This window comes from Mesitornis unicolor, unplaced genomic scaffold (genome assembly GCF_000695765.1).
Source record: "Mesitornis unicolor isolate BGI_N332 unplaced genomic scaffold, ASM69576v1 scaffold45220, whole genome shotgun sequence".
Taxonomy (NCBI): domain Eukaryota; kingdom Metazoa; phylum Chordata; class Aves; order Mesitornithiformes; family Mesitornithidae; genus Mesitornis; species Mesitornis unicolor.
The window spans coordinates 1-12,287 of NW_010158465.1; the positions used below are offsets into that span (position 1 = coordinate 1).

At 36.5% G+C, this 12,287-nt stretch overlaps 1 protein-coding gene across 1 annotated transcript; it reads left to right on the forward strand.

Annotated features, from left to right (window-relative positions):
- Window positions 1–1,303: 1,303 nt before the first annotated feature.
- LOC104539869 (mucin-5AC-like) lies at window positions 1,304–10,796 on the forward strand (the record flags this gene model as incomplete). Its single annotated transcript, XM_010183528.1, has 16 exons — window positions 1,304–1,478; window positions 1,670–1,920; window positions 3,296–3,479; window positions 3,870–4,068; window positions 4,617–4,795; window positions 5,010–5,071; window positions 5,370–5,493; window positions 5,855–5,886; window positions 6,636–6,813; window positions 7,366–7,470; window positions 7,652–7,686; window positions 8,015–8,137; window positions 8,249–8,347; window positions 9,086–9,214; window positions 10,025–10,082; window positions 10,691–10,796. Coding segments are annotated over 16 exons (2,039 nt in total), but the record flags the coding sequence as incomplete, so codon positions are not given.
- Window positions 10,797–12,287: the final 1,491 nt, after the last annotated feature.

Below are 12,287 nucleotides of genomic sequence, written 5' to 3' on the forward strand. Positions count from 1 at the left end.
GGAAACCACGTCGCAAACCTACACCAGCACCCGTCTCCCAACATCATGTTTTTGTAAAATTGGAGACAGTGTTTTTTCACCCGGTTAGTTTTTAATTTTTGTAACCTTATCACATTTTTAGTCATTTTTATTTAAAGATCTTTCTATGTGGTTTTTTAATTTCTCTTTGCTGGTTTTTTTTGAACTTTTTAAAAAAATTTTTTTTTTTCCCCCTCCACCCCCCCCAGGTGAATTGATTTACAACAGAGTGGATAGTGATGGATGTAGATTTTATGCCATTTGTAGTTCAACATGTACAGTTGAAAGGCACACTGTACATTGTAACATTACTTCTCCTCTAACCACTACGTCCCCTGAATGGTCTCCTGTAACAACATCAGTTCCTCTGCCTACCACTTCTGGAAATGTTCCTTTTCATGGTTGTGTTTCTTCTACTCACCCTCCTTTACAGGTATTTATTAAATATGTTATATTTATGATGGTTGAAATAACATAAACATTAGGTTAACACCATAAAGGAGCAGTATGCAGTCTTTAATCAGTAAATGTGTAGATTGCCAGAATATTTTTTTTCTAGTGATGGGTAATATACATAGCTTAAAATTTCTACGTACCTTCTATATGATTTTTTTTTCATAGGTAGAGAGCAATATATAGTATTTTCTAATTACTCTTGTCCTACTACAGCATGTTTTGAGGCACTGAATTTCATAAATTACAAACCTTACTGAAATAACAAAGGACGTTTTCTTGTGCATTTTGTTTCCTCCCTAAACACAAAAAATTATGTTACTGGGATGTCTTGTATCTTATTCTGTTCTTTTGCACTTTTATCTGTCCTTCTGTATAGATTTTTCTTCTTTTACTGATAGTCTATGCTGACAGTGAAGTACTGTATACACAGGTAGTATAAAGGACATCGGTTCCCTTAATCTAAGGCCTGTGCCCCCAAACCTTAGAGAAGCTCCTATGAGGAGGTTCCCACCTCCTTTTACTGTAAAAGAAAATAAATATTATGGAATATTGGCAGTCTTAGACTATCAGTGAAGGTTTTCAGTTTAGTCTTTTCTTTTGATTTGGAAAACAAATGAGTTTCTGATTCCCCTTATCATGGTCAGAACTATTAATAACTCTGGTCAATATTACATATCATTAGTACCACAAACTGAAAAGAAGTAACAAGTATTAATTTCCTCTCCAACATCACCATTACTGGAAATAATATACTTTTAAACTAAAAATATAAGTAAAGTTCTTATCTGTTTTCAGACACCTCTGACAGCAATTTTTGTTCATTTTGCAGCCTGGACAAAGTTACAAAATATCCAACTGTACAGAAATCATCTGTAAGGGAGACAACAAAGTAGAAGTAATTCCAACGCACTGCCCACCTGTAAAAGCAATTACCTGTGCCAACAAATACCCAGCAATACTGGTACCTGATGATAATGGCTGCTGCTACCATTATGAGTGTCAATGTAAGCACTAGTAGATTAAAGAATAATCTTTTTTGAAAAACAAACAAACAAACCAAAACAAACTTTGCACAGATTATAGGGTCTTTCTTTTCTTATGGTTGCGCTATATATTGTAGTATATTCACCTCAGTTTCTAAAGTCTTTCTGCTACATTAATTTTCATGTTAATCTAAATGTTTTCTCTCTACTAGGTGTGTGCAGTGGATGGGGTGATCCTCATTATATTACTTTTGATGGAATCTACTATACTTTCCTTGAAAACTGCACTTACGTCCTGGTGAAACAGATTGTACCTAAATATGACAACTTCCGTGTTTACATTGACAATTATTACTGTGATTCACAAGATGGACTTTCCTGTCCTAAATCCATTATTATTTTCTACAAATCGGCAAAAGTGCTGCTGACCCGTGAACTCAGGAATGGTGTGATGACCAATGTGGTAAATTGCACATTCTTTTTATTTCTCTATTTTTTCAAAAAGACTATAGGCCTTACTGATTCTTGTTTGGAGGGCAGAGGGTATCATTAGGAAGAGAAAAAAAAGATTACACCAGCTTCTAAGAAGAAAATGTCAGAAATAGCTTGGTACTATGCAGAAGAGAGTATATTATGTGCATGTATGTATATATATAAAGAACACTAGGAGACAGAGAAGACAGAAAGAATGCTTACACTGGTGCTTGATTCATGTTTCATGAAAACTAGTATATTGTGCCATTCACTTGTGTAAATAAACACATTATGAAGAAACATGAGTGAAAATCACAAGCACGATTCTTCTTTCATGGTGAAGATGGGTATGTATCCCTCATCGGCCAGATAATGAGGGACTGCTTCCTCTGCATAGGGAACTTCAGGCATCAAACAGAGCTATGACATGATTCCTCCTCCAATTCCCTCCTGGGACAAGAGGTATAGCTGAAGAAATGATGTGACTGGGAGTGTCACTTCACCTTCATGATCCTCAATTAGTCCTAGCAGGCCAGTGTAAACAAAAAGTCAGTCCCACTGTTACACTGAGGATTTTATTAGTTGATTAGAGAACACAAAGAGGTGGGAGAAAAAGTTTGTCTCAGTATGGACTCTCCTCCCACAAAGCCATGCCACATTTTCCTTACCTACAGTCAGAAAGGCAGGTTGAAACAATTAGTTCAGTGGTCCCCTGTGAAAGAAAACAGTAACTGACAGTTTTAATTCTTACTTTACCCCAATTCAATGTGAAGAAAGTTGAAGAATAATTCCCGACAAAAAGTTACTAAGCAAATATGTCCATCTTCATTAGCTCGTATAAGATACAGACTGCAAATGGAACACTTTAGGTTAACGAATAAATACGACCACTCCATAAAATTGGCATGAGGGACATTTGACTTCATTATGAATTCAAAGACCTCTTTCAATGCCAAGCAAAATGTAGTATAGGGACAGTAGGAATTTGCAGCAAAGTTATTACATAATAATGGCAGGAATACTTATGTAGTTAAAGAAAAGTACCACTCATTTGAATATGAAAACTGTTTGCAATAAACAAAATGGATTTAGAATGCTGTGCACTAGCAGACAATCTGCACAAACATGGAACATAGAGGCCACTTAGATTATCATCACATTGTAGCAATATAGCAATACAAGCTGAGATATGAATGCACATAAATGCTGTTACTGCGATGCCAATGGGCATTGGATATGATGCACACCAATATGGAGTTGTGCATGATTTTGAAGATTAGAAAATACATTATTTAAAACAATCAAGCAGAAATAGCACTTATTCTGAAGTTGTGGGTTGTTTTTTTTTTTGACCCTGCATTTAGATGTACTTCAACAAAGAGATTGTTAAACCAGGCTTCAAAAAAGATGGCATTTCTTTCTCCACACTTGGCATCAACATGATTGTTGAAATATCAGAGATTGGTGTAACCGTCACCTTTAGTGGGCTGATTTTCTCTGTGAAACTCCCATACAGCAAGTTTGGCAACAACACCGAAGGACAGTGTGGTAAGACACATGCAGTAATTGAAGGTGGGACTTTTCACCCACCCTTCTGTGGTTATTCTCACTCACTTTGGCTATGTAGTCTCATAACTGACAGAAATTTTTATGCAGCAGTAAAACGGAAATGAAAACAGTCCTGTTCTTCAACTTCTGTAGCATAAAAAGGTCAATATTTTAGCAACATATTTTTTCCTTTGGGGCTGTGGTTTTAGGTTTGCTTGGTTTTTCCTAACCTAAACTAAAGTTCATATTACTGTAAAGAAAGCACTCCGTATGAAGTAAAGCACCTTATACATTTAATGAGCACATAATGTCTAAAGATGCTATCAGCACAATCATGTGTTATGCATCTCTGATATGGCTTATGAGACTTACATAGCTTGTCTCTTCCAGGAACATGTACAAATGATAAATCAGATGAATGCCGCTTACCAAGTGGTAAAATCATTTCTTCCTGTCCCCAAATGGCTCATCACTGGATCGTTGATAACAACAAGTCATGCCATGGAGTACCAGTACCACCAGTTGTAACCACACCAACCCCAAAGCCTCACTGTAAAACACCTCCTCTCTGCAAGCTTATCTGGAGCGAGTAAGAAAAAACTGTATTAATTCACTCTTTTTTAAAAGTAAAAAAAAAAAAGGAGTCACATTTTATGTAAAACATGGAGATCCAAAAGCATGAAGTCTTGTTTCCTGCAGCATTGCCTGTACTTGTGTGACCTCAAACAAAAGCTTTACTTTCAGCTGGGTCATTTTTAAAGGCCCTCTTACAAGTGCTTGATATAGTGCCTAGTAAGTCACAAGCTACTGTATGTGCAGTTTTTCTCTTCCCTCAGCTACTTTTATCATCCCTTTTTCTCAGTCAGATGCAGTTACCTTTTTAATAACATTTCTGGTGTCAGACTGATGAAAATTTGTGTATGCATACAGAATCACTATGACCATCAGCCTCTTCAGAAAAAAAAAAAAGAGGTTCAAACTTCCTAACCTTTCCTTTCCTGAATCTATCTGATTATTGGCTATTAGGGTTTTGTTTCTCATAATACATTCCTTCTTGAAGCATTAACTGGTTAAGTGCTGGATTTTACATAATGACTGGATAATATAAAAGGGGTTTGGCATCTTTTCTGCCTGCAGGATTTTTGCAGAATGCCATGCCGTGATACCACCAGAACCATTTTTCCAAGGCTGTGTTTTTGATGGATGTCGCATAGCCGATGAATCCATGCAGTGTTCCAGTTTGGAGATATATGCTACAGAGTGTGCTACTAGAGGTGTCTGCATTGACTGGAGAGGAGCGACCAATAATACATGTCGTAAGTATTGCAGAACTCAAAAATGTGCATGAGAAATTGTAGTAATTAGTGTTTTACAGATCTTACATCTAACATTTGATTACTATCTACAAAAATACAGTGACATCCTTACTTACAGAAGCTGCAGGTGAAGAAGCCAAGATGTAGCCACTTTTGCTGCAAAAATGCATTTACTGTCAATTTTTCATCTTTTTTTTCTTCTTTTTCAATACAGCATACAACTGTCCAGCAAGCACGGTATACAAGCCATGTGGGCCTATTAATCCTGCTACTTGTGACCCAAGGTATGGAAAGACAAAAAGACCCACCTCAGAACAACTGCTTAGATTTTTCTATTTTTTTCTATTTTTACCTATCTACTTTCCTTAGAAAATGGAGTTACTTCATAATGAAATGTCTTTTGAATTTCGATCATTTATTCAAGATGTATAAATATCAATCAACCCTATGAATATGCACTTTCTGTTGCACTTCAGAAAATGTAATTTTTTTTAATCTCCCTTGTATCTGACATGGACACTTTCCATATATGCTGCTTTCTCTCCTGCTTCACTGCAAAAACTTTGTACTCAAATACATACATTCCTCCCACTCTAGCTTTGTTGAGCTTCCTGGCTATGGAGTAACTGAAGGATGTTTCTGTCCTGAAGGAAAGACACTCATGAGTGAAGACAGCAACATCTGTGTCTCTGAATGCTGTAAGTAATTTGTAGGTAGTTTGGGGAAATAAACAGAGATCAGGATTAAAAGTCAGGAGGTCTGTGCTGTACTGCCATCTTTTACATGGTCAGATCATGGGCAAATCAGCTTCTTCAATCTCCTTTAGTCTTCCCATCTAAAAATCAAGTAATAATCAATATTACCTTATTTCCATCTCCCTTCCTTACGTGAGACCTACCAAGATGGTAGAATTCTACATTTCAGAAGAACTAGTCTGCATATTCACGTTCTTGTTAGTTTTATTTACACAGTACTCCTATTTGAAATTGCACAAATTTACTCCTTTAAGTCAGCTTTCAGTGGTGTAAATTTCCATTTGTGTTTCTTTTTTCTTTGCAGCTTGTAGGGAACCAAATGGTGTATCCCGACAGGTAAGTATCACAATCAATGTGGTTTACCAATAACAGACAAGTGAAGCTAGAAGATATTTAGTGTTTCACAAAACCCAGATTTTGCTTAGGTTGGGGGATACTTCATACTACTTTTTTTCAAATGTTTGTTCCCCTTTAGTCTTAAATAATAATTGAGTGCCAGAGCAGACACCACATTAGCCCCTAAGAAATTGAACAGTTTTCCTTCAGTAACCATCACCTTACATAGTGAAGTAAAAAAAAAGGGGGGAGAGAAAGAAAAAAAGATATTTATGGTAGTAGTGGAATTTTGGCATATATGCTTCTTTTATTTCCACAAATATGGCTAAAGTTACTAGAGGTGAAGGGACATATAGACAGCAGAGTTTACCTGTTGCTGATAATGTTGATATCCTGCATTTTTAGTTCCTCAGCCACATAAAAATTATAGAAATTTCTTATTAAAAAATGCATACCAAGCACAATCACTTCCCCTTTAGACCTCTTCTACCCTTCATGCTATCACTAGTAATAAATAGTGACAGCTGTGTGAATATGCTCAGAAACTTCAGTGGCCTCCAGTATCTTTCTCTAATAAGCTTTAGTCTGACGGTTTCTCATAAAATTTAAAAACACTAGAAATATGAAAAGACTGATTTAATCAGTTATCTCTGTATCCATTAATAAGTCAAATAGAAACAAATATAATTATTTTGGTTTGAATTTTTAGATATAATCTTTTCTTTTCTTTCCTTTTGATATATATATAGCCAGGAGAAAAATGGACAAAAGATTGCCAGGAATGTGTCTGTGATAAAAGTACTCTTAAAGTGCACTGTACAAAACACAGATGTTCTCTGACGCAGCAAGTATTTTGTGATGAGCCAGGTTACGTGCCTGTTCAGGTACAGATACCAGAAGATCCATGCTGTACCAGGACTGAGTGCTGTGAGTACTACAGTATATTCATTCTGGGGAACCACAGAATTTTCTTTTTTAATATACTTTGCATTGATTTCATAATGCTTTTCTTCCTCATCCCACTTCTCAGGACCTTCTTGCAAAGTATTTGCTAGTTGCCTGAAGAGAACAAATTTGAAGATTAAAAGATTTTACATATTTAGACAGAGAAAAGCAATTGGAAATCTCCTATAATTTAACATGGAAAACATTTAATTCTGCCACCACCTGAAACAATATTCAAAAACTATTCAAAGCATTTTCTGTTTCAAAGATCAGTAGAAAAAGATACCATAACTTAAGTATCTTTTTCCAGCAATCACCACTCTATTCTTCTCAAACAATGGTTTGTTTTACAAAGGTTATCGAAAAGCCCATTCACTTCAAACATAGCTGGGCAAATATACTGAATTAGTAATAAAACTAGCTTGTGTGAAAAATACCATATTTGCCCCATGGGAAAACTCCTGAAGTTCATGCAAAATAAAATGACTTTCATTTAAAAATTCCGAGTTCTATTTTTTCTATATTCTTTTACAGACTGCAACACCAGCCTCTGCCCTGAGATCACACCCAAGTGCTTAGAGGGACAGGAAGTAATCACAATAATGCAGCCTGGAAAATGCTGTCCTGCCTTTGAATGCAGTAAGTACTATGCACCTTCTTCATGTATTATTCACAACTATATGTTTTTTAAGTTTATGAATACAAAAAATACATAATATCGGTGTTACAGTATTGGGTCATCAAAGCAGCAGTTTTTTCACATTCTTCTGCTTCTTAAAACTTACACCTCTATAATATCATCTTTCTTCCTTCTTTACAGGAGCTGGTTGTGTAGTCAATGAAACCTACTATGCAGTAAGTACACAGAGTAACTCACTATAAAAATCCACCTTCTCTTAGGTTCCTAGTACAATTCTTTGAAACTTCTATCATGGACCATATTTAGCAGAAAGGCCTGAATAAAACAGGCCTGAATAAAACAAAAGCATTTTCTCCTCTCCTGTTTGCATTAGCAGAATTCAAATCCAAAATCAATATTACCAACAACAGAAACTCCCAAACCAATCAAAATTATATTTAAGGATAGTTTAGCCCATAAATAGTTCAGCTTTGTATTGTCTGTGATGTATGACGTAACTTGCTTTTACTAACTAATAATGACTTATTTTCTGACATCCCCTAGCCTGGAGCTGTCATTCCATCAGGCCCCTGTGAAGAATGCACCTGCTCTGAATCCTCTTACTCAAGCCCTCACCATCCTACAGTCAAGTGCGAGCCTGTTATCTGTGACACTTACTGCCCAGCGGTGAGTGCTATTTTGCTGTCAGTAATTCCTACCCCACTCAGCTCAAATATCCACCAGTTAAGGTCAGTGTCTTGACTCAACGACATTTCCTCTCTATTTCTTTCAAAACAGGGATATAAGTATACAAAGAAACCTGGACAGTGCTGCGGCGTGTGCAAGGCAGTGGCTTGTATAGTGACTGTGGGAGACAACATTACACGCGTGCTCCAAGTAACTATCCCTGTTTTAGTACACTTCTGGTGAACTGTGCTAGTCTTTTCACTCTTTCCTCTCCTTGTCTTTGTCACATTTATTTGCTACATCTTTTCCCATGTTAGACAAATGCTTATTCAGGCAGGGAATGGACTGTCTCACACAGCTTGAACAGTACCTTGAGCCATGAAACTCCAGTTCTAAGACTTCTGGGAGCAACTGTGATAGAGAACAATGGCTTTCAGAAATCAACACCAAAAAAGACTTAGGTGAAAGCACTGGGCTCTCATTTGCCTTCAGCTCTGAAAATATAGCACTCATTTTGCTCAAAGGATAATTTTATCTGTTGAAGCGGTTTTCTGCTCCAAACAGCCAAACTCAAGTTAGCTGAGACCTTTAGAACAGGATGAGTCAGTAAAGCCAGTAGAAATTCTGCTCTGTATCTGAATGGACATACCCATAAATTCTGATGACAAAAACCAATGAAACTCAAATTAATCTTTCCAAATGAGTCCGCATACTTATCCTATTCACACAAAAGCATGTCTATATCCAGATAAAAATACAGCTTCTTCACTTAGTTAATGAGAGACTTACAGCAGTACGACAATATGACAAGTTGACATTCAAGCTGAAATTCAAGGAAATCACTTGGAATAATCAAACTGCGGTAGAATGCAACTATAACACTGGGATGTTTTAATTTCATTTTTATGTATGAAGATTTTTATTCACTTTCACTTTAACTCCTTTCAGGTTGGAGAATTCTGGAACCCACCTGGTGATAACTGTACAACTTACTCATGTGAAAAATATGATGATCAGTTCATTCCAGTTGCCTCACAGACAAGCTGTCCTCCATTTAACCCTGAGGACTGTGATCCAGTAAGTACTCTTCTACCAGTTCTCATTTTTGAAAAGGTTGCAGTGGCTAACACCAGCGATAGAAGAATCCTGGTGTCCAAGGAAAATAACTAGCAGAAGCATCACACAGGGATGTAGCTCTCATTTTATCTCCTATAAATCTGGTCCCTATCAAATTTCATTACAGAAAAGCAAATCAAAATTAAAATAGGTGATGTATCAATCCTCACTGGGGATTGGGAACTAGAGAAAAGGGTATAACATAATGTTTTGGATTCTTAAAACTCCCATGTGACCTAGAAGCAAGAATCTTATTGAAAAATAATGGGATTTTTATTCCTAAATTATTTACATTTATAAATTCCTTTTTAGAATTCACTTATCGACAGCAAAGGTGAAGGAAAATAAACTACTTCAGTTCACAACATCATTAAACTTAGTAGAGCTCAGGGTAGACTAGAACCAGCCCCATGCATCTGGGGACTCAGTTGTTTCATTAATTGTGCTATCCTGTCTGACATAATCCTTCACCTGTACTGACTTGGGTCACTCAGAATACCCCATATGTGCAACAAGCTTTATTTCTGAAATGTTACTACTTAACTCAGACAACAGCAAAGCAGTTCTAGTACCCCTCAATGTCAGCTTTCAAAGAACTCTTATTAATATGAGAGTAGTTATGTGCCCTTAATATTTAGCCTTGCTTGAAATTAGATTCCATGTCAATACAAAGAACTTCCGGTGTCAGAAAAACTAAGGAAGCAGGGAAAGTCTTTGCTTTAGTATGCAGATACAAAACCTGAGTTATCTTTTTCCTTTTTCCTACTCAAGGATGACATCAAGCTATCTGATGATGGCTGCTGTAAAGAGTGCCAACCAAAACTGAAGAGTAAGTAATGATAATTTCTTAAAGAGTAAGTAATGACAATGTGTGCTTTATTAGGTACATTAGTCCACCTTGCATCATAGATGCATAGACAGAAGAAGTGAACAGATCGGGTTTGGGACCACTGCATCACACTGGGGTAAGAATGGAAACAGGTGGAAAAAGCAAGCAGCAGAACATTCCCAGAACAGAACTTAGGGCCTTGGAAAACATGGATATGGTCAACTTTCCTATCCCCTACTCTTTTAGCCTTCTGTGGGAGGGAGAGGACTATGAATATCCTTCAACTTCCATAGATTCTCTTTAAGGAAGAAAGAAAAGCCAGTTCTGGGAGGTGTGTGCGCACTGAGCAGTTGTCACAGTACTGCTCTTTATTTCTGCATTCTGCATCCAAATTGCATAAGCAAAAGGGATTTTTTTCATTCATTGATAACACAAGCAGCAAGAGTCATCACTTGGCCCTTAGCAATTAAAAGAGAACATCACTGTGACCTAATTTCCTATTTCAGCTCTACCCATCTCAGTTTTCTACAACAAACTATTATACACAGGTATCTATATACATGCACACATATTTTAACCTATTTTCCCTTCATTTGTGACAATCTCAGGTTGTATGAAGCACAATACTACTACTGTCATCAAATATCATGGATGTGTTTCTCCTGCACCTGTTGAGATGACATACTGTGAAGGCAGCTGTGACGCTTACTCACGGTAAGTGGTATAAAAGATAATTACAGTCTCTTGTCTTCTACACTTTACATTAGCTACATAAATAAAATTGAAAGTAATTTGCTAGTAGGTCCAATATCCTTAGCTGTTTCCATTGTGCTAACTAAAATTTTTAACAGAAATGACTAGCTTAAGTACCTCAAGACTCAGAATGTTTTAACAGCCAATTCAGTCTTATAGTCAATAGACTCGAGTTTTGATTTTGCCCATGTGAAAATGAGGTTACTCATTTCTCACTATTCTCTCATTTTGGACCGGCTTAATATGTGATCTGGATTAATTCATTTACTTTCTCTGTGCCTTAATGAAGAGCTAGATCCATGCATTTTTACAATGAGGAGCAATTTATATATATTTCAATACTGTAAGAATGGTAATATTGAGCAATAGTCTCACATGCAAGCACACAACTTCTGGTGGTTTAGTAATGGGTGTGAGGGATGGTGGTATTTCTCACAATTTCTGAATCTTTCTCTTCTGTTGGTTTTGCAATTAGATATTCTGCAGAGGCAAACACAATGGAACACAAATGCTCATGTTGTCAGGAAATCCAGACTAGCCAAAGAAAGGTGACTCTGACATGCAGTGACGGAACCTACCTTGATCACTCATACACCTATGTGGAGAAATGCAGCTGTGTGAGCACTGAGTGCATTTCCCAAGTCAGCAGTCAACAGGCAACGAACCAGATAAAGGGCTCTCAGCAACAAGTGAAGGTCTAAAATTAGAACTAAGAGAAGAAGTCAAACAAGGGTTGAATATAAGACTAAAAAAAAAAGCTTTGAAAAAATACAAAACCGACAAAAGCAGCTAAAATTTTGGATGAACAGATGATATTTTCTGCATACAAGCTCAATATGTCTATCTACTTTATTTCAGTTTTCATTACCTATATCTCCCATTGTTTTTCATGTCTTTTCTTTTACATCTTGAGAGGTACAGCATAAGTCATTTTGACATTTTCTGCTAGTTTGTCTTCTGAGAAGTGCTATATCATAAGGTGGAGAGCTGGATTTACACTTGCACAAAGTCTATTATGAGAGCAACGTTCTTTACTGGCTTGAAGCTTGCCCATGGTGGCATTATATAGACACCTGACAATATCTAATATTTCCATTGACATAGACTGACCTTTTTATAACATTTGTATACCAGTTCATTGAGACAAATCAAAAGCTAAAGTCCAGAAAACAAACAAATAAACCCCAAGGAAAACTGTGCCTCTCTGTTTCTTCGTTTTTCCTTTTGCATTAAGGAAAACATAGACCGCAGAAAGCCATACCTTCTCAAAATTATAAACGTCAATATTTTGAACAATTGATAATGGGCATATTTCTCTACATATTCTTGTGAGAAAAAGAAAGAAATCCTATCATGAGAAGCTGCTGCACACTATTCTTTGTTTACATAACACCTTCAGCATAGTAAGTGTATGAAAATATGGATTTTTTTTTTGTTTGTGTTTAACTGTTT